Here is a 22,654-nt window from a genome sequence, read left to right on the forward strand (position 1 = left end):
CGTAACATCTGAAAACTAAATGAAAAAAATATGGACTATAGAAAAATCACTTTATGAGAGAAACAATGTAATAATATTATGTGGTGTATCTATTTGATTGTTCTATTGGCTAATGGGTTTAAATAAATAGTTGTAATAGGTATATAGTATAGTCAATTCGTTGTAGACTTGTAGTTATCTCTATTTTGTGAAAGCTCATAGATTCATGCCTAATGTTTTAGAGCACATTTAAATAATATGTTGAATCATTAATATACTTTTGTATAGTTTTAGTACATAATAATGGCCATATGAGTGTCATGATTGAACAGTGAATACAATGAAACATATAATAGTACTGGACACTCTCGGTCACTGAAATTTTGTCTGCTATTTAGAGGTGTCTGTTAGGCGTGGTTTCACTGTATATGTAATATATAGATATTATATACCTATATAACTATTTTTTTGTTTTCGTTCTAGGAAGAAACGTGTGTGCATGATTTTCCAATAATTAGGTATTTATTATATTTTTTTTAATATATCCGATTGCGTATTTTTAGAGTTTAAGATAAAAGAGTGCTAAAAATATTCAATAAGCATGTACCATGGTATATACCTAGATAAGCAATATCAAAGATCAAATTGGCATATTTTTTTAATTTTTTTATTTTCCATTAAACTGTAGAGCTAATAATTATGAAGTTTTCAAGTAAAATCTAATTTTGACACATAATTTTTAATACCTAGTCAAAAACTCATGACACGTTAAATTTTGAAAATAACAATTTCATATTTTTGTGTGTGGAAGAGGTCCTTATGAATGTTTTTTCATCAATACAAATTAGCTTAAACTATTCTGTCAATTTTATGTAAACCATGTTTTATTATTTTAACACATTTTAGATCTTTTAGAATATTTTTTTATATCTTTGTAATTTGTATCTATAATTCTTTAATACTTATGCAAATATAAAAAATCCACATAAAAAAAAATTACGATAAAATCGGTTTTAATAACCATTATAATATTATATAGGTATTCTTAAATCATTAACTAAGATGCAAGCACAACAAAGATCAAATGATTTTTTTTCCTAAAAAAAAATCACAACTCACGTCCGGTGTTCGGAAAACTAGGCTTCTGGAGATGTGTGAAAACGTGACAGTAATAAATAAAAAATAAAAAAATATTTGTCATGGATCACCAGTCACATCCTATTCATCACGTCCGACAACCAAACAGGACAAGGAGAAGAAAAAGCAATTGAAACAATGAACTAATCAAGGAACCACACCAGATTGTCTCTTTTCGGCTCGTTTTAAATAAGTTGAAGATTTTTAAATAACAACAATGCTTTTTCAACTATATCCCGTATCCACTATCCTGTGTTCAGCTAAGACCATATAGGTATTGCATATAAATTATTAGGTTTATATATGCGTATATATTAACGAAGTTTAGAATTAATGATCTAATGGACAATATTTAAATTTTAAGTGAACACAGTTGACACAATTCTACAGATATAGCTTTAAGCATTTTCTAAATAAGTAAATATTTTAAATCCACGAAGGTACCTATGTTATATACGTGTACCTATACTGTATAGTACGTATGCATAAATAAATAACCAATTTTTTCAGAAACTATCTTCTCACAGTTCTCAGGATGATATTAAATACATAAGGCACACAGACTGACAGGGATCAACAAAAACTAATACATACGTCGGTTTCATGATTATTAGGCAACTAAACAGTTTGTGGTGGGACTGAAAATAATATCAATAATAAGTATAAAATTATTTTTATAGTAATCATATTATTTTAATTTTACATTTTGAAAACCAACCTGCTTATTATGAAAACATTTGATTGTTTTTTTCATTATACGCGAGACATACGAGTATACACGATAATCAGCCTGGATTTCGTTGACCACATTTTTAAAGTTTATCGATTACAGATTAAAATATTGTTAACCCGTTTGTTTCATCTCTTATAAATACAATTAATGATCACTCGTCGATGATTTTGAATTTCTGGCTGTATTCTGGTACACTAACCAGTTGCCGTAAAATGCGGTGTAAACATTTGTTTCCTTCAATGATGTAAACACCCGTTAATTTGCATGTTTTGTTCACTCATATAGATGAATACTAAATAATATATATACACTCTCTCGACATAATTAAAAGTATGCTAATAGAAATTAAATGGGTTTTATCATTCGAAAGACGCACCTCTAGGATCCGGTAGCTTATTCACGATTGGGTTCAATTGGGCAGGGTCAATAGTTATTAAGGTTATGTATATATAATATCTATCTATACATAATATATATATATATATATATATACCTATAATAGCCCGTATTCCCCTTATAATACTATCATAATATATATTCTGCGCGTTGACGACACAAGTGTTGCTCACACGAATTATTTTATACTTACAATAATAATTATTATTATTACGGTGTAAATCTAAACCATCGCGGACCGGAGATAATCACCGTACATGTGAAGTTGATGGAACTCTCTATTAACGATTAACCCTTCCCGCTTGTACCTACATATTGACCATATATAGGGGTAGCCGTAGCCAGCTGATCGGTATGTCTGCGTTTGTATCATGAATTACAAATTATACGATATAAGCAGCGTGTACGGTGTACCTCTATCGCAGCTCTATCCAGTCGTATCTTTCATTTCTAACGTCCTTATATTCCGGACGATATTACGGACGAGGAGAAAACACGCAAGGCAGCGTAGTTTTTTCTCTCTTCGTGTTATTATTAGGTTAAACTCAATTTATAGCTTTAATGGCTGTAGGCAGAATAGGCTATAGAAAATAAATAAATTTAAAATTTGACACCATCATATCTCATACCATAATATATACAATACATTTTTGACGTGTTTCGATCATTCTGAATTTTTCTAAAAATAAGCCCAAGTAGTAGGTATCAAGGTATTATAATTTCCTGTGTATTGTGTCAAGATTACACGACGTTTGGAACGGGTTTTCTTTGTTTAGAAAATCACATATATTTGTTGCATGTTAAGCAACAGCTCCGGGATAGTCTGAGTAGATACATCGTTCTTGGAGAACGATTCATTGACGTTTTACTGTCTGTATGTAGAAGTTCTTGTACTTACCGTATTGTTGATAAGTTGTTTTCTTTTTATTATTTTTTATTTTAAATTATATGTTATATTATATTATATTTTCTCTATATGGTTTTATTTTCATATCGTGTTATGTAGGCGCGCTTGTGTATCGTAAGTACATATTCAAAATCGTTATTTTCTTAAAAGAGTAAATACTATATATCCACGAGAAAATTAGGTGGTTATGTACACGAATTCGACACGTCACTGTACTTTGGTTTGGTTAGTTTATAGTTGCCGTCTGCCGGCTACTCCTCATTAAACAGGTATATACTAATATACTACAAACTGTACCTAAGTAAACCTACAGCTATTACACGCAAATATAGATACGAGTATATAGCTACTGCATGTATTATAGCCTTTATAGGTACAGATCGGTGGCATCGTTGGATAGTTAAGACTGCAATGTCACGTGTGCCGCGGGAGTCTGCAGGTAATGGCACTTAAGTGTAAGAAGTGGTCAAAGAGATCGGAGTCGTTCAATACAATAAATAATAATTGTATATGTAGGACGCACACTTGTTGAATAACGGGCTTCACTGGAACACTTTTAGTTCAGCGAAAAAACGCAATTGAGCCATAATACGTGTACCTATACATATATTATAATGTAGTATCTATATCGCGTACATATATAATATGTAGTGTAAATGTGTAATGCATAATACGGTACGCACAATATTATTAATATATATAAACGACGACCAAGGGGGGCGTCGAGCAACAGTGCGGTACTAAAATAGTGGTGGGGGTAGGGGAGCAAGAGAGCTTTCCACCGTACGCTCCTGATGGTCGGTATAGTCGTTTGCGATCCCGTCCGACGAACGGTCTTGCACAGTGCTCCGAAGTGTTGTCTATTCTCAACATTAATTGTCCAAAAATTCTGAAACAAAACACACTGTTTTTTTTTACGTTTTCCAGGAATATTAATATAGTATAGCGTCTGGTCTTATAATTTCTATTTTCATAAATCAATTACAATAATGATCCGTTGTCAGATGTACGCGATGGTTGTCTTCGCATTCGGGTGTCTCGTCTTGTTACCGGACCACAGTAAGTCGCTAATTTTATCACGATAAACAATCTGTCGTCCGGCTGCAGTTGGCCATAATATTACCTATAAATATTTATCGTTTTGACCGTGTTGTGCACAGGCAAAGCGATCAACTGTTGGGTGTGCTCAACGGACACGGACCAACGTTGCAACGACCCGATGAACATGACCAAAGGTGCAATCGAAGACTGTAGCAGAGCACCTCATTCGGCTTTCTTACAGCCCGTGTGCAAGAAACAAAAACAAAGAGGTACGCGTCCACATACGATAATGTATATACCTACTACGGGATTTTTGTAGACATAAGCACGCTATAGATAGCGCATTGGTGTTTTCATAAAGCGCGGTGGACAATAATTAAACTAAAAAATCAGGTCACTCCAGCAATAATGAGTAAAGGTCTCATACTCAGACGAGTCAGACCGTAATTCAATCCAATTCGATTTCACATACTCGTTTCGCGGCACTATTGTTTGGTCCTACACAGACGTTCGCCACATAATGTTTAAAACAATAATTTAAATAGCTGGTTTTGACTGGTATATTATGTAGTAGGTACCTATTCTCTTTAGTTCATACAACTTGGTACAGCATAAATATCTAAATATTTCTAATAATTTGAGCACTTTATATTGCGTGATACATTTATGTTTAACCTCCATGATTTAATTTAATTGTTTTTTTCTAGTACGATATTTTTAATAGCATCAATATTAAATAGTATGATTTTACTATTTTTATATTATATGCATGTAACCCTCAAATCTAAAAGTAAATAATTAAAAAAAAAAAAAAATAATAAATACTATTCTTGGTGGGACAATGTAGATACGATACAACGTGAATTGGAATACAAATATTAGATCGGTGTGTTTGTTTGTATGATGTTACATTATTTAGATAAACCTATTTTAACGTTTTAAACATTAGTATAGTTTAATGAATTAAATACCTAGGTATTATTTGACATCCTTTCCGTAACTTCGTTCTCTAATACAGTATAAAATATGTATGGAATAAAATAAAATAAATAATGAACGGTATATTGTCATGCGAAATTTCAACACCATATTTTACCTATTTGCATTTATTTTAAGTACGGAAAAATGTTATATTCTGAAAAAGATGATGTGATTTAAGAAGTATACTATAACTATAGGTTAGTACAGTAGCTCATATATGTAATATAATACAAATATTTACATTTAAAAAAACACATATTTTCTAAATTACTTATCTAGATATTTAAGGGAGTTTAAAATAATTAAATATCCAACTATACTTGTGTTTTACAGGCGTACTTTTTCTTAAACTGAGCGTTAAATAACGACAATACAAAAAAAATACAATATAAATTATGTTTCAAAAAAGTACGATATATTATTATAATATTATTAAAACTGAACTAAAACATAACTATATGTAGAGTAGAAATTGAATAGTTGTTTTCAGTGACATATCCAATGTAGTTGATCCCGACTAGTATTACATTACATATTATTGATAATTTGATAATGACGTATATACTCGTATATAGGTACCAATTAAATTGATCAAAGGTATCAGCTGTTTGAATAACCAAATTTTACTGTACCTGGGTACTTATAGATGTATCAGATTTATATAATATATATATGCTTATACTCTTATAAGTTATAAGTTATGTTCGTTCTATTATAGTTCCATCTTTCAAGCCTAATTATCAATCAATAATTATATAATAAGTCTTAATTAACTATTGTTTTTTTTTTATCTACATACAGTATTAACCAAATTATGACACTGACGTTTAAATTCTTTAAATTAATGGATATATGAGATGGCCTATGCGTATTGGGGTGTTTTTTCATCTTCATTATGGTACCTCGTGTTTTTCGATGATTGAATTAAGACACAATGGACTGCATTTAATTGCCAGCTTAATTTTTATTAACCTTTTGGCCATTCTTGTAAGGAACGATGAATCACCGGAAATTCATATTTGTCAGCCCGCCCGCAATGTTTTAATTGATATTTACATTTTCAATGGAAATTTTGAGATAATAGCTGTTTTGTTTAACTAAAATAACAGTTTTTACCGTTTTTAGGAATCACTCGATTAAATAGAAATTCTGGGCTTGTTTACCGGAAATTGTTTTTACGTATTTGTTATATACTACGTTATACAAATACAATTATATATATATGATGTATTTACATTTTTCGGTAATGATGGAATCCGAGAGACGAAAAAACAATCGACAGGTGTGTGTACGTCGTACATATAGCGATACTGTACTATTCTCATAGAAAAAATAAACATAGAGATCGCAATCTAAACAGAATAGAGATTCTGGTCCTCAGAGGTTTCACTCTCGTGTTTCAGGAGACATAAACCGTATTCTATCGTAACGTGATAGTGTCGTTAGCAATTTCATTATATTAATTATTAACATATTATTTTGACAGATAACTATATATAGGAATAGTATTAGTTATATTAACCGTTTACTATTTACTATAATATTAAATTTGATTATCATACATTTACAATAGGGCCTTAATAATCAAATATAATATGTATTGTTGGTTATTATATTATAGAAAAAAAATGTAAGTATTTTCTATCATCGTAAATATGTATTTGAATAAATGATGTGCGTTTTGTAAAAAAAATTAAGTAAATTATACAGATAATAGGCTAAATTTAAAGTGGGAACTATACTTATTTTTCAAGTGTGTAGGTACCAACCAGGAAATTTAGAAAAAACTTCTTTTCCAAATAGTTATAAGATATTTTTAGCCATACGATTACCTATATTATGGGCAAAACAAGACCGCCTTTATAAATAAAAACTCAATACCCGTCACAAACCTATAACCAACCATCATGAAATAAACATATTATTATACTTGGCATTAGAAAAATTAAAATTAATAATAAAATGAGGAAGATCACTATATTATGGCAAATAAAAAAATATTGCGCAAAATTGTGTTTATTTTTAAAACACATGATAACTATTAACTAGTTACTATTTTTGTAATACATAAATTACAAATAATAAATCAATTGCATATAATACAAATATAAATATGTAATACTGTAATAAATATTACAACAATATTTAATCATTTCTTCTAAGGCATTGATATAATATGTATAAAAAATAATTTATATGAAAAATAATAACATTTTTGGAGTTTATTAATATTGTTTATTTATGCATATTATATAAATGCCTTAGAAGTAATGATTCAATATTGCTGCAATATTTATTACAGAAATACATATTTCAATATTTATATTTGTATTATATGCAATTAATTTATTATTTGTAATTTATGTAATACAAAAATAATAACTAGTTAATAGTTATCATGTGTTTTAAAAATAAACACAATTTTGCGCAATATTCTTTATTTGCCATAATATAGCGATCTTCCTCATTTTATTGCCAATGTTAATTTTTTAATAATACCTTAAAAAATATAATAATAATAATTTCATGGTTGGTTATAGGTTTGTCATGGGCCATGGCTATTGAGCTTTTATTTATATTAATCAGGTCTCGTTTTGTCCTTAATATACGTAATCGTAAGGCTAAAAATATTTTATAATTATTTGGAAAAGAAGTTTATTTTTTAAATTTCCTGAAGAAAACAAATATTCCTAGTTGGTACCTAGTACTTACACGCTAGAAAAAATAAGTAAATAAGTAGTCCCCACTTTGAATTTAGCCTATAATCTGTATAATTTACTTTATTTTTTTTACAAAACGTACACCATTTATGCACAAATACATATCGACCATGATAGAAAATACCTACATTTTTTTTCTATAATGTAATAGCCAATAATAATAATAATAATAATAATAATAATAATAATAATAGTTTATTGGCCATATGTAGTTACATAATATTAGTTGATAGAACAAAATTTTTGAGTGTAATGGCCCAACTCACCACTGAGGAAAACCTCTTATTGGTGAAATTGGAGTACTAATATCCTAGTTCATAAGTAATTAAAATAGTATAAACATTAAAAATTAAATTAATAATGAAAACATTAAAAAACAAAGTGTAAAAATTAATATGAAAGACAAAAATAAAATAAAATGATAAGTAAAAATAATAAAAATCACAAAACAAAAGAAAAAATAATCAGTAGGTTGTTATTATAATTTAGTTAAAGTTAGTAATAAATACATTAATACATATTATTATATTTGATTATGAAAAGGCCCTATATTTTAAATGTATACTAATCAAATTTAATATTGTAGTAATTAGAAATCACAATGCCAGTTTATACCTGTACGTTACCTATAAAAAAATATATTTAGGTAAAATTATAGGTAATTGCGATTCCCGACGTAATTAAGTCATAATAATATATAATTTCGACCTCTATATTATAAAATATACCTAGTATCTAATATAATAAATAATAATCAATACCATACCAATAGTCAATACACACGGTAACGGTATATACGGACGATATAAAGGTAGTATGTAGTATATAGAACATTAATTGTGATGACCGATGAGTTTTCATATTTAAATTAGAATGGCGTAAGTACACATTTGTTGGTACCTATATATTATGTTTTTGTTATAAGCTTTTATTATGGTGTGTTTATTTTGGCGATAATAAGTTGGCGGGGAGGCTAAGCATGGGCAGTAGCATTGATTATATAATCAATGGTATAGTAGGTACCAGCTGGCAGCTATACTCACTTAGTCAGAACTCCCGTTAAAATAATATAGGTATAGGTACACCATTACACCAATATGGTAATTATTGTACAATGGTTATTATTTATTATAGGAACAATATATTAATACTATACATTTATACAGAAAAATGAAAAAATTATTTATTTATTATACAATGACAATATTATAGGTAATCATATAGATAAATATTTTACGAATTATAATAAAAACTAAACCGAATATTACCATCGATTTATATCTTATTTATTTCATAGAATAATGGTTGATAATAATATGGAAAGACTATACACTATTATCACGACAGGCGACAGCTGCAATATACCTATAAAAATATATATAATATGTATATATGTGCCTGTATCTACTCTCGTATATTGTAACGGCACTGGTTTCGTCGTCGCCAGCTTCAGTCTTTGAGAAATATTATGAGTCTTTAATCTATACATAGGTAGTATTATACTTGGGCATCCGTTTGATCTCGATCGAGTTTATTCCGATTTAGCACACCAACCGTCGGTTGCCAGCGCGTGAAATCCGTCGTTCCTGTCCGCTAGACATTAAAACGGATTGTCGGGGATATATTCTGTCTAAAATATCATAATATTTTAAAAGTACATGCTGTACATGGTGATCTATTTAAAGACCTTATGCTTCCCTATTTTTTTTTTAAATTTTACGGGACAGCAAAAACCGAAATTAGTTTGTGTGCTTAATTATTTTGGAACGTGAGTCCAAAAGGGTTACGCAACCTAGATTTTTTGATTACAACTTTTTATTCAATCCACGTTGTATGAAGTTATATGAATTATTCTAATTTGTACCATTCTATAGAATAAAAAACTATATGCAGATAAAAATATCCTTTGGTTGGAGATAGTTCGTGGTGTCGGATAAATTATCTTTTAAGTGTAATATAGAATAATATGTGACCGTAGTTACATTGAAATCAATAGTAGTTAAATGTCTTTTGCGCTGCTTAACGTTATGTTTATTACACTAATACGAATTTAACTAATATTATCTACATTTCAAAATTCAAAACGAAAAGTTCTTTCTCAGAAGTATTCACACTGATAAACACCTATTTGTCAATGTATATACAGTTTGTTAGGTCCGAAATAGTAGTTACAATAAGTTATAGGTATATGATTACACTATTATACACTCGGTCGAGTGGAAAAGTTAAAGCCGATGCCTGTACATTGTACACAGATAAATTGTATGCATAATAATAATTAATATTGTATATGACATCCAGCTGGTACATAATAATATAAATAATAAATATTAATACAAATAATAATATGTAGAATATAAAAATATTTACATTCGTACATTGACACGGGTGTGTCGTTGAAAACATTGCAGTTAATGTGAGGTGCATATACCGTGTAAATGCAGTTAACGGTTATTATTTCGGTCCATTTCACCATTTTGCCATTTTCCTGCTGCAGCATCCGTTTCTGGACTAAATGTATAGCTATCGTTATTACAGGTACCATATTATATGCAAATATAAATGTGTATACACTTGAAGCGGCGGATATCGCTTTCGCCGCGGCCGATTTTTTTCCCGGCCGTCGACGTTTATAAACACCGTTATCGGTATGATTTTTCCCAAGAGGGTATGTATTACAATATATAGGCATAGGTATATAAATATATACTCAAAAGTATTTGTGTTTTTTTTTTTTTACTCCGTTTCGCAATTCGCCGGTCGGTTTTTTTCGATTTGTATCGTTATTCCGCCCGTGTAATATTATTATTACTATTTGTTATTATTATTATTCGTTATTCCCGCGCGCGGCGTTTTCGTCGTCGAGCAAATCGATTCGTCTCGGGATTTACGGGGGCATCGAGTCGTTACGATTTCACGGTGATGAGTCGCCGCCGTCACCGCCGCTACTTCAAACCGGAGCAATTTCGCGCCTACCGCCGTATACACCTACCCCACGTTACCACGTTACCACCATCACGTCCATACCTTATATACCACCGCGTTTACCTTACCACCATGGCTATATATACCTTGCCGGGTACCACCACGTCTATACCTATACCAGCTACGCTTACACTTTATAGTATATATTAAATATATATAAGCGCGTGTACACGCGGTTTCGATTCACACGCTTCCCGAAGACTGATGTATAGGTATATACCATCACGACCACTGCTATTATAAGGCCGAATATAATTCACACCGTGAAACGGTTCTCATCGACCGCGTGTAAAATCACGTCACAACAGTTGTTAACTACGCGCTCGTAAGTCGCGTAGGTATACCTAATACGTATAATATATACCTACGTTATTATTTTCTTCGATATTATTATATTATACACTTTTATTATTCCATCCCAGGTGGGTTTCGAAAACGCGACGACGCTATTATATAGCTTGTACAAAAATCGATTTTTGTTTTCCACCCCCCCAAAACGGTTTGTCATCGAATTCGTGTTCATGTCTATATCAATACGTAAACGACCCGCATTGTTTTACGTCATATACCTAGTGATACTGATATGATTCGCGTGACACATACACAAATACGAGATAATATTATATCGATGTTCAATATATTTATAAATCTTTAACTGGTTATTGAATATTGATATCAAATTATTATTCCATAAGTGATGTATCACCGTAATTTATTAATGGTTATTAATTATTATGATGTGTATCATGTCGAGACCACAAAAAGTCGCGTGTAAAACACTTAAGATCTCGGTCACTTATTAGACGTGCGTCGGCAACACGTGCACTTTTAAGATTTAAATACACTGATGACTGATGGTGAATAAAAAAAAACCAATAAACAATATTGTAACTATTGCTCATTAGATAAATTTCAAGTCTCGATATATTTTAAGATCGTCGAAGAAGACTTTAACGAATATAATATCTTGTCATCGTCCTTGGACAGTTGAACTATATAGTATTATAGTATAGTATTCGCAGCTAGTCCATCACTGAGAAATAAGATACCTTATCCTATGGATGAGAATACATTGTATAATAATTTAATTTAAGTTAACATTATATTTCAATTTCAAGCATTCGGATTTAGTAGCATAGACTATAGAAATACGAATACCTACAACAGGCTACAGGTATTATTATGTTTAATATTTTGATATAATATATTATACAAGTATACAACTATCATAGTTTTGATTTTAATCATCTACAACATATAACTATTACAAGTAACGAAGTTGAAGCAAGTAAACAACTATTCTGATATTAGCATTTTTTTAACTGAACCAAAATTCAACTGAAGGCATTAATTTAAATTTATATTTCTTATAATGATGAATCAGATGTAATTTCAATAAAAATTCCTATTCCTCTGCTAACATGGCTGAAGGTCGTGTATTGACTATAAAGGTTTTTTAATCCACAATTAATTTTAATATAAGACAACCTGCTGTTCATTAAGAAAGTACTGATTAAAGGGTTTACTCAAACCATTCAGGTGCTGAATAGTCGACGCACGATTAAAAATTAATTTTAAAATAATCAAAATATAACACTGTTTAAGAAACAATGGACTAGGTATACAACTTATAATAGTAATATAGCTATCACAGTTATCAGCTATATTATTTACATAATCTACCTCAATGTACCTCTTTATTTTATGTTATGGTCTTAAATTAATTATTTACGATAATATAGGAAACAAAAAAGGTTCAAAATGATCCTATATCTAATATCTAGTACATAATTATTGTTGATTCAAAATATATCAATGAAGCGCTGATTCGTCTGGCTATTATTATAAATAGGTAATTATAGAAGAAAGAGAAGTATGTAAGACGGTAGTTTTTAATAGTAGCTTATATATAAAGGTTTTCCATTTTCTTCATGGCACATTATTATATTACTCGGCTTTCTCCGTAATATTGGTTGGATGGTTTAAAAAGTGGATTGATATCTGTTACAAATTTATAAAATTGCCGAATATATTTAGAACCATTATCAATTATTTTATATCATAAATATTACCATCGGTTTATATCTTATTTATTTTATAGAATAATGGTTGATAATAATATGGAAAGACTACACTATTGTCACGACAGGCGACAGCTGCATAAGCATACCTATAAAAATATACAATAATAAGTATTTCCGTTAAACTATACGGTGTAAAAAGAAAGCACAATGAATAAACGAAAAGTCTTCGTAGTTTATAGAGTAAAATAAATTATTTTGTTTTTAATTTTCGTACTTTTTGGTTTTTATAATTACATCCGTATCAGATGATTACAACAAAAAAACCGATATTTTTTTGTGTACAATATATAATTTTTTTATCATTTAAATAATTGTGCCATAAAATGTAACAAAATATCTACAAATTTTGTTTAAAACGTCGTTATTTATAAATCAGACAACTTTTTTAGGAATACTCTATACACACAATTATGTAAATATACAACAAATTAAGTTATTGCTCTAATAAATTTTAGGTTATAACCTAACCTAACCTAACGTCTTGATCTACCTCATAAAATTATTTGACTGGGGTCCATATTATGAATCATAGTTCGTACACCCAACACTCCCGAGGTGTCTTTGCATATGTCTTGTAAATAATTCGATGACGATTCATAACAAGGTGATGACCCGACTGTATTATTAAATAAATTTAATAATCTAGATATAATCTTATAAGTACCTATTATGAAATGCGTTATTATAAACGCCTTCTATGATTAAATACCTACGTTTTGTTTTTAAACGACAATACATTTTCTTGTATAATATTTTGGTGCCAATACTAATATAATTATATAGATAAGTAGGTACATAAAATTGAATATTTTATGAGAAACGTGATAGCATCAAGGTGACACTAATATTGTTGAATGTAAGGGGAACTTAATGTCCATACAGTTTTTTTATAATATTTTATATCTACCTATTTCGCAAGAAATAAAAACCAAGAATTATGGAAATGAATAATTTATAATAGTACACACTGCTCGGTTTGGGTACTTGTCTCGCATCGCCAATTCTAACGCAAACCACTAAACCAGTATTATTGTATAATATACTTATTAATTATTATACATTTATACATTTTAAACCAATCGTATGATTTTAAAAACGGTTATGAGCAGAGCTCAAGTGACATCTCACGATAAATATACCTATACTCATCTATATGTATTATAATTATATAGGTATGTGTTGTATGAGAATAATGATACATGTAGTTAGGTACTATTATAGATTACCATAGTAGTATAGTATATACTCATTATTACTTCCTTAGATCAGCGTACACTTTTTTTACGGCAAGTCCTAATATTCTAAATACATTTAAGTAGGTACTATCATAGTAAGTATTTTATTGTGGTATAAACAACTATACAAGTTAATGATATACCCATTTACCTATATTTAAAAGTTTCTATTTGAATTTTCTAAAAAAATATATAATCTCTTCAATTTAACCATAAGTACGCTTATATATTAAAAAAAGCAATTGCTTTTATTTTTCCGCTCGTCAGGCCTGCCTTTTATCTATACATGGAATAGATTACCGAAAAAAATATATAACAATCGAATGACTTTAACTATAATAATATGTTATTCGAAGGGTATAATAAAATAATATTATATAGGTCGTGTTAACTTATCATTCACACGTTAAAATTTTCTGAAAATCGCTTGTATTATATTTTAACCTAAATATAACTCCGTTTCAACGAGTTTGACACCGTATGCGGTAAAGGTGTGTGTTGTATACTTTTTTTTAAATATAATATTATGTGGGCTGCTCCGGGTAATATTGTATCATTATAATAATAGCTAATCAATAATAATTGTTATAGAATAATATTGATGTTTGTCATGTGAATTGCAGTGAACGGCGAGTTGCTGATAATCCGGTCGTGCGCTTGGGCGTCGGACAGTCGGAGCGACGACGGCCCATGCGCCATAAACACTCCAGCCAACATACGCATCGAACACTGCAGCACTTGCGACCAGGACCTTTGCAACGGCGCAGTGGTCATCGGAGGTTGCACCGTGTTCCTGACCATGGTTTTGGCGGTTGCGGTCCATCTCGCTACGTCCTATTAACGCAGTAACACCCCTCCTCGTGATTTTTTTTTCCTTCTCTGAAACACGCCCTTTTCCGCCCCCAACAAAACACGGTCATGTCTACGACAATCACGTAGGTATATGACACACATTATATACCTAGGTATATATTTTATTATATACCGTTTGTTCAAATATATATATTTTATACATTTTATACCTAACAACAATGTTGATTTATTCTAAGACATATTTTACACCCCAACACAAAGCTATTATATGCCTATACACCAAACGCGGCAAGTCATAACACATTTATACAATATATTTAAATGTATATAAAATATATTAGGTACATTTTACGTGTGTATGATTTCTTCGATATTAGATATCTCTCTTTTTATAATGATTATTTGTACCTATATAAAGTTCCGCAAAGTAGGTAGGTAATTATATTTGATTTTAACAATATAATTTTAATTATAATATTAATATTTTGATTGATATACCTAATATATCTCTACTACCAACCTCTATCGATAAGAAATTGTAAATGGTTATTGAGAATTACATTTTTATCATTATAAACTTAACTTCTTCTTCTTTTCCTATTCACTCACTAACCTATGGGGTCGGCCACCCTTGTCTTGCACATTCACAGGGCTCTGTACCCCACATTATAAATTTATAACTACCTATTATTAAAATGTTTGTTTTGTTATTTAATGTGATTTATTGATACTAATTAAAGATCTAAGTACCATCTACTTTTTTTATGCAATATAGGATTACTTAAGTATTTTATATGATCATATTTACAATAATAATACCTAATTAATAGATAGAACCTACCCAGTAAGTTATTAGGATATTAGGATAAGTGCGCTGTCTTCATATTTAAAAAACTTGGTACCTATACCTAGATTAAAATTTTTTTGTTCTTGAATAAAATTATCCATACACAATGTTATAGGTACTTTTAATTTACAATATAGATTAAATACAATTTACTTCAATATTTGTACCTATACCTAATAACAATGATAAATAATAAAACCATATTCAGGTTATAGGTACTTACCTAAACTCTATTTTTAATTTGATTTAGTATTTTATAGGAATGGACCATTTCCTTCCAAACGGGTTTTGGTTATTATTTTAAATTTTATCATTGTGTTAAACCGCGTGTTTTTTTTTATATTGTTACGTACGATAGGGAAAGTGTAACCGACTTTAAACGTCTTGTTGTAATAATAATAAGACAATTATGTTTTGGCTACGGTAAAATTATTGCTGTTCAAACTTGCTTTTCGTTGTTTTTTTTATTTAAATATAAGTATACATACCTACTGGTATTTTATATATATAATATATATTATTTCGTTCACGTCTTCCCAGTTCGGGTAAATTCGTTGTGCAATTTTTTATCAGTTATCCGTCCAAAAAATAAGCGCGTGGATCTCTTGCTGTTTTGAGCATTAGGTCAACGACATTACATTTTGTATAAAATATAGTGTACAAAATTGAAATTTTTATATTTTCAATAAAATATTATTATTATCATTATTTGAGATTAAATAGATGTTGCATGAGATTTACTTATATTTTATCAGCGATAGTAATCGTTACCTATAACCATTATTGTTTTAAAATTAGTGACATCAATATTATAATGTAGGTATATAAAACCTATGTCCTGTACCTACATGTATTGTATTTTTTTTTTATTTATTCATATAATATTTTATGCGTGGTGTATAAATTAGTGTATAAATAAAATACCTATATATTTTATGAATTATTGTTGATATATTTGATATTGCATACACATGTTTACATGCATGGTCAGTGGTCATATTATAATGGACTCACACGACTGGTATACCTACCAATAACCTATGGATCTATTAAGGTACCGGGTACCCGATATAATCAATACTATATATTTATATACCTATAGTGTTTCTGTAGACACTAGACTTTAGCACGATTAAAGATATTAAAGGTATATCTTTGATCGTGGACTTTAGCAAAATAATAGTACCGCCTAGTATCAGTGACCAGTGTTGAGACTTATTTATAGATGAAAATTTCATTATCTATTGTATTATCTAGATTAAAATCTACCGGTCATCGGGACATGTGTCAGTATGTCAAGTATATGTGTGGACCTAATCTAAAATTTATTGTAATCGCTCAGTAATGTCAGTATTCACTGTACAAGTAGAAACCGTCACGTCGTCGACAGTCGACACCAAACACAGTAAACAATAAAATAAAAATGATGAGGGTAGGTCATATCAATTATAATACCTATAAAATAGTTAAAATGTAATTTTACCATTTTACGACTATTCTATAATTTTATTTTATGGCATAATGCCATAATGGCTATATTATTATAAATTATAATAGATTACTTAAGAGGGCTTGGTACCGCGGCAGTGTTGTCTCCGTCTTAAAAGTGCGTAACATACTAAATTTTACGCTCAGCAGATGACGTTTAGCTTAAAAATTAAAAATTATTAATTATAAAAATTTTAAAATTCAAAGGTAAGATTATTGTCCTTGCAACCACCTCATAGGATTTTCATTATATTTTAATACTTTAAAGCGAGTTATGAGTATTTTAAAATTGATAAATTATTTGTACATATTAAAATACTCATAACTCGCTTTAAAATTAAAATATAATAATTGTAGGTATTATCTTAAATCGTGGTGCACACTGCACAAATGCACGTTTCACGGCGAGGCCGACACTGCCATTCACAAAATGTTTGAGAGTCAGTACTGGAGTGGTATGAGGGAGGTGTTTGGCGGGCGCCTCGGCTGCTTACCGAAATATGAGGACGTTCCACTAATAGGTACTGTGTGGCCCGGAGTTTGAGGGTCTACTATAGCTAACCCATGAAGAAAATATGACAGTATTCAGGGACGCTGAAGAACCTTTTCGGCTGTTTTACGCGATGGCGGAGAACTTCCTGACTGTGAAGGAGGGCGAGGAGAGGCAGGCGGCCGGGGGAATAAGGTGACGTGATCCATCCGGTAAGCGTCTGCCCTCAGCTCGCTACACACGGCGTACGAGGCAGAAAGAGCGTAGAGCGTATGCCGGCTCACGAAGAGGCGAGTCAGAAAGGGAGGTCTGCAAGAACGGCGGATTAAGGCCGGTCCATGAATCGGTGGTTCGTACGTACGATCCAAAGTCTGACCGGGCCTCGAAAGGATTTGGACAGTCCTCGTTATTGTTATGTAATTTTAAGTAGTAATGTAGGCTGGCCATTGTTGTTTTGTAAGCTGCAGCGTAAGTAACCACCGACCGTAGGTACACATATAAATCGTTTGAGGAAAGTTCGTTCTGCGTGCAGGTCCCGTAATTTTGGGTGAATAGGAATAAAAAAAGAAATACTTTAACTATCATACATATTTATTTTTATTTTAAAAACTGACAAGTTCACCAAGTGTTAGGATTTTGGATATGTAGGTATCTATTTTCAGCTGTGATATCGATAAACACAAAGATGATTTTCTTTTCTTTATATGTCGTTATTTGTTAACTTGACACTTGTTAATATAGGTACCTGATACTAATTTGTCTAGTCGGTACACCTTTTTTCAACGACTGCAGCATTATTAATCTGAAGTGAAAATCTGTTTAAAAATATTATATGCATTTTCCAAGGATAATGTGTGGTCAATTTTGTACTGATCGTTTTTTTTTCAATTAAATACATTTGACTCCAATAATTGTATGCCATGACATAGTTTTCATATCAGACCACAAATTGTTAAAAACAATATAGAAAAAAATGAAGGTTTGTATATTAAAGGTTGTATTATGTGAATGTGTTATTATTCATAATAATTTTTTTATTCATAACATAAACAATACAATGACAAAAAAACTTTTACAGTCCATTAATATAATAAGTATCTAGTTTTTTGTCTTTGCTGTTATTATTTGCTAATTTTTTTTTTTTTTGTTAACGCTTATATTTTATAGTATATAGAATTGTACAGGCAATTTAGAGGCATTATTATGCATTATCTGGATTCTTGAGTAAAATCACTAAAATATACAACATTTTGAAAAAAGTGACTACAAATTTAACTTCTTTTTTTTTATTATTCATAAATCAAATGTTGGATAAATTTATAAATTACAACTGTTATAGCTACTCATAAAATTTGCAACTCATAGGCTTAAATTATATAAGATTCACTTTATTGTAACATCACTTAGTATAAAAACACCTCAAGACTGACATAGGTTCAGCTACATAACAAAAGGGGACAAGAGTCAGCATCCGACACTGGCGCAAAGCACAGACTACAGGCCCGTCGTCACCACTGGTCACCATCTCACAATTAATGCAGTGCTGACACCCTACCCTGCATATAGCATAACATAACAATAACAACCTAACAACATATATATTATAAAGATTATGAATAACATAATATATAACACAACTAATGTTCAACATTTGTTTCATAAAGTTTTTCCAATGTTTATTTTGAAGCTTAACATTATGGTATTATTTAAACATGTACTTGGGATATAGAAAAAATCTCGACAATTCAAAATTAAAACATAAAAACTGGATAACACGCAGATAGAACTAATTTTTGACTAAAACCTCACATATATTGTATGAATAATAGTTAAAATATTTTCTAAATAAAAATACATAATATACAAAATGGTAAAAATATGTCAAAATATGATTAAAATTTTTTTCATCAAGCATATTATATTGGTATATTTCCGATTCAACTATAGTCATAACATAACTTATTTTATTCAAAAAGACAAAATGAGTAAGTAGGTACATAAAGTAAGAACAATAATCAGGCAAATGGTTTTGATTTTTAGATTAAAACTTTTGCACTGATTATAATTTATATTTATTATACCCATTTTTACCCCAATTCATTTTTTTTAAAGAATACAATAATTATTAATTATAAACCTAGTTAAATGAAAATTAAAAAGAAATATTTGTTGAACATTTTATTTTAAATAATAAATATACTTTATGTGTGTTTTAATATGTATTCACTGTTTGTATACTTTAAATGTTGGTACAAATACTGGGATGTAGTTATATGAAGATAAAATAATTATTAGTTATAATTTTTTGACTATATTAAAAATTTTAGTGTTTGGTCACAATGATAATTGTTGGGATTTTGTCCCAGACCTTGTGGACTCACATTCTAATTATAAGAAAACACTAATAATTAAATAATTTTACAATTCATTGTAAAAAATATTACAATCCATGGTTTGATTGGTTATCTTAATTTTTTTTTAAATATGTGCTTTTATCCTAGGTAAATGGGAAAATTACACAATCATTTTACTTTACTATGTTTTATGATTACATTTGAAATTAAATTACTATATTTTATTGATTGTTTAAATCTTTTATTAGATAAATATAAAAATTTAAAACAGTTTTTCTTCTTGAACTATGACACATTCATACTTATAAGTATCTCCTTCATTCCAGCAATTATTTTCACAAGTGTATATTAGAGCTGTTCCAAATTCTAAGTGTCCACTACCAAGGTGATCGTCTCCACATATTAGTTTCAAATATGTAATTAATGATGGAAGAATTTGTAACTCAAATAATAGTTTTCCTTGGCAGTTGGTACATTCATTTGGTTCACTTTCTTCATATAAAAATAAAGGTTTACCTCCAGTACGACAATACCTAAACAAAAATTGTTCAGTAATAGTTTTTTTTAATACTATAGACATGAGTCTAAAAGAAGACAATAAAAAAAAAGACATAAAATTGATATTGTCATACAAACCGTAAAATTTGACCAGGATTTTTTCTTATCATTGATGCAAATGTTTCAAAAAGCTTATCACCATGTGCTGGTAAACTTTTTTCATAGCCTTCATTCTTTTCTTCAAGAATCGTTTGATTATTTTGATAGCTGTGTAATAAGTTATTTGCATGTTCTTTTACTGTATCAGACGATTCTTCATAAGCTACTGATATATAATATGGCTCAAAAAATATAGTCATATTATAGTGATCCTGTTATAAATATTATTTTATAAAGTTTATAATTAACAAATGCTGATATATAGACTATCAATTTTCAAAAAATCATGTCCATCTCTATCATTAATAACTAATTAATTCAATTTTATTTAAATTATTAGATAAAAGTATAGTTTGTCAACCATTACTATTGTTATTTTATACTTTTTATCACTTTTATTAAACGTATATATAGTTATAATTATTATTTGCTTGGAAGTTCAATTAATTTTTTTTACTAAATTTTAACATCTATGATTGCAAAAATCTAAAAAATGTAACTTATAATTTATCTCAAGGCTCATTTGAACTCATTAATCAATTCGTTTTAATACAACAATATTCATTTAAATTAAATAAGAAATCACTTGTCAAGCCTCATGCATTTGATTATAGGTAGCTAATTGTATATTAACATTTCAATAATTCTAAAAAGTATAATTTTATACAAAAGTTGACTTTTTCAAAAACTTTTAAACAATTCTCATGTCCGGTTACATGTAAAATGTTATATAGTTTTAATGGTTTTTCATTATCTTTATTTTATTATTTTTTATTTTAAAAATATATAAATATTATATCCAAATTGATAAAGCAACTTACTGAAGGTATTTCTTTTCTACTATCTAGTAATTGAAAAAAATTTGTATTTGGTATTTCAATTGGCTCAGCAACTACATTATCATCAGCATCAGAATTTTCTAACTCAGCACTTGCAGTATCACATAATTCAATTGCTTGGCTTGGAACAGTAATATTACCGTTGTCTTCAGCCACAGCTACAGGTTCCTCACCCCAGTCGTCAGCATCATCACACCATTCGATAAACGTTGTAGACTGCTGCTTATTATCATAATCATCTACTGCGACCCACTGTCGTCTCAAACATATCCAACTGAATAAGAATGGTTTAATGAATATAATATAATAAAAGGTTCAATGGGTACTTTATTCTCAATACTTTACCTCTGAGATTTGTTCCAACATCCTGGGCTTACACATGCATGTATGTATAAGGTTCTATGGTAAATAGAATTTGTAACAGGTGCATATATCTGAATGAGTAATGGTGTCTGGCGATTACACAGTGGACATTTTGGAGAAAAATTCTGATTTAGTGTATTCTAATAATAAAAATCAATTTTTAAAAACAGTTCTTATTTATTTAGCTTAAAAAGCTACTTACAGACAATCCTCCAATTTTATTTACTGTGTATGCATCATCAGAACAGCTTTCACTCTTGATATGTTCATCTACAAAACCCAGTAAGACTTTTGACATTTTTTTTTTTAGTTTTCAAATTTGCTTTTAAACCTAAGCAATACAAATATTTAGTGTCTTAGTTGAGTGTATCAATGTGTTTATAATATAAAACCAAAAACAAGCAATTGCCAATTGGTGATATGTTATAACATTACAGATCTGTCATCTGTCACCAAAGTGTCTTGGTAAATAGAAATGTTTTCTTAAAATGAAAAATATAAATGTTTTTATGAGGATTTTTGTATTGAGACAATTATAGACAATTATAGACTCATCAACTCATCTTTAACCGTGCTACGTACCGGACACCGGTTACCATTAATTA

The 22,654-nt window shown here is 29.5% G+C and overlaps 2 protein-coding genes across 2 annotated transcripts; one reads left to right on the forward strand and one right to left on the reverse strand.

The window, feature by feature from the left end:
* Positions 1–3,946: 3,946 nt before the first annotated feature.
* Positions 3,947–16,798, forward strand: LOC132950902 (uncharacterized). Its single transcript, XM_061022514.1, has 3 exons — positions 3,947–4,211; positions 4,313–4,462; positions 14,822–16,798. Exons 1-3 carry the CDS (start codon positions 4,142–4,144, stop codon positions 15,037–15,039), a joined length of 438 nt encoding a protein of 145 aa, XP_060878497.1. The 5' UTR covers positions 3,947–4,141; the 3' UTR covers positions 15,040–16,798.
* Positions 16,799–19,203: 2,405 nt separating this feature from the next.
* On the reverse strand, positions 19,204–22,646 carry LOC132950372 (programmed cell death protein 2-like). Its single transcript, XM_061021794.1, has 5 exons — positions 22,252–22,646; positions 22,032–22,189; positions 21,669–21,960; positions 20,827–21,059; positions 19,204–20,723 (listed from the first exon to the last, which is right to left on the reverse strand). Exons 1-5 carry the CDS (start codon positions 22,345–22,347, stop codon positions 20,453–20,455), a joined length of 1,050 nt encoding a protein of 349 aa, XP_060877777.1. The 5' UTR covers positions 22,348–22,646; the 3' UTR covers positions 19,204–20,452.
* Between the last annotated feature and the right edge of the window lie 8 nt (positions 22,647–22,654).

This window comes from Metopolophium dirhodum, chromosome 8 (assembly GCF_019925205.1).
Source record: "Metopolophium dirhodum isolate CAU chromosome 8, ASM1992520v1, whole genome shotgun sequence".
NCBI classification, from domain to species: Eukaryota; Metazoa; Arthropoda; class Insecta; order Hemiptera; family Aphididae; genus Metopolophium; species Metopolophium dirhodum.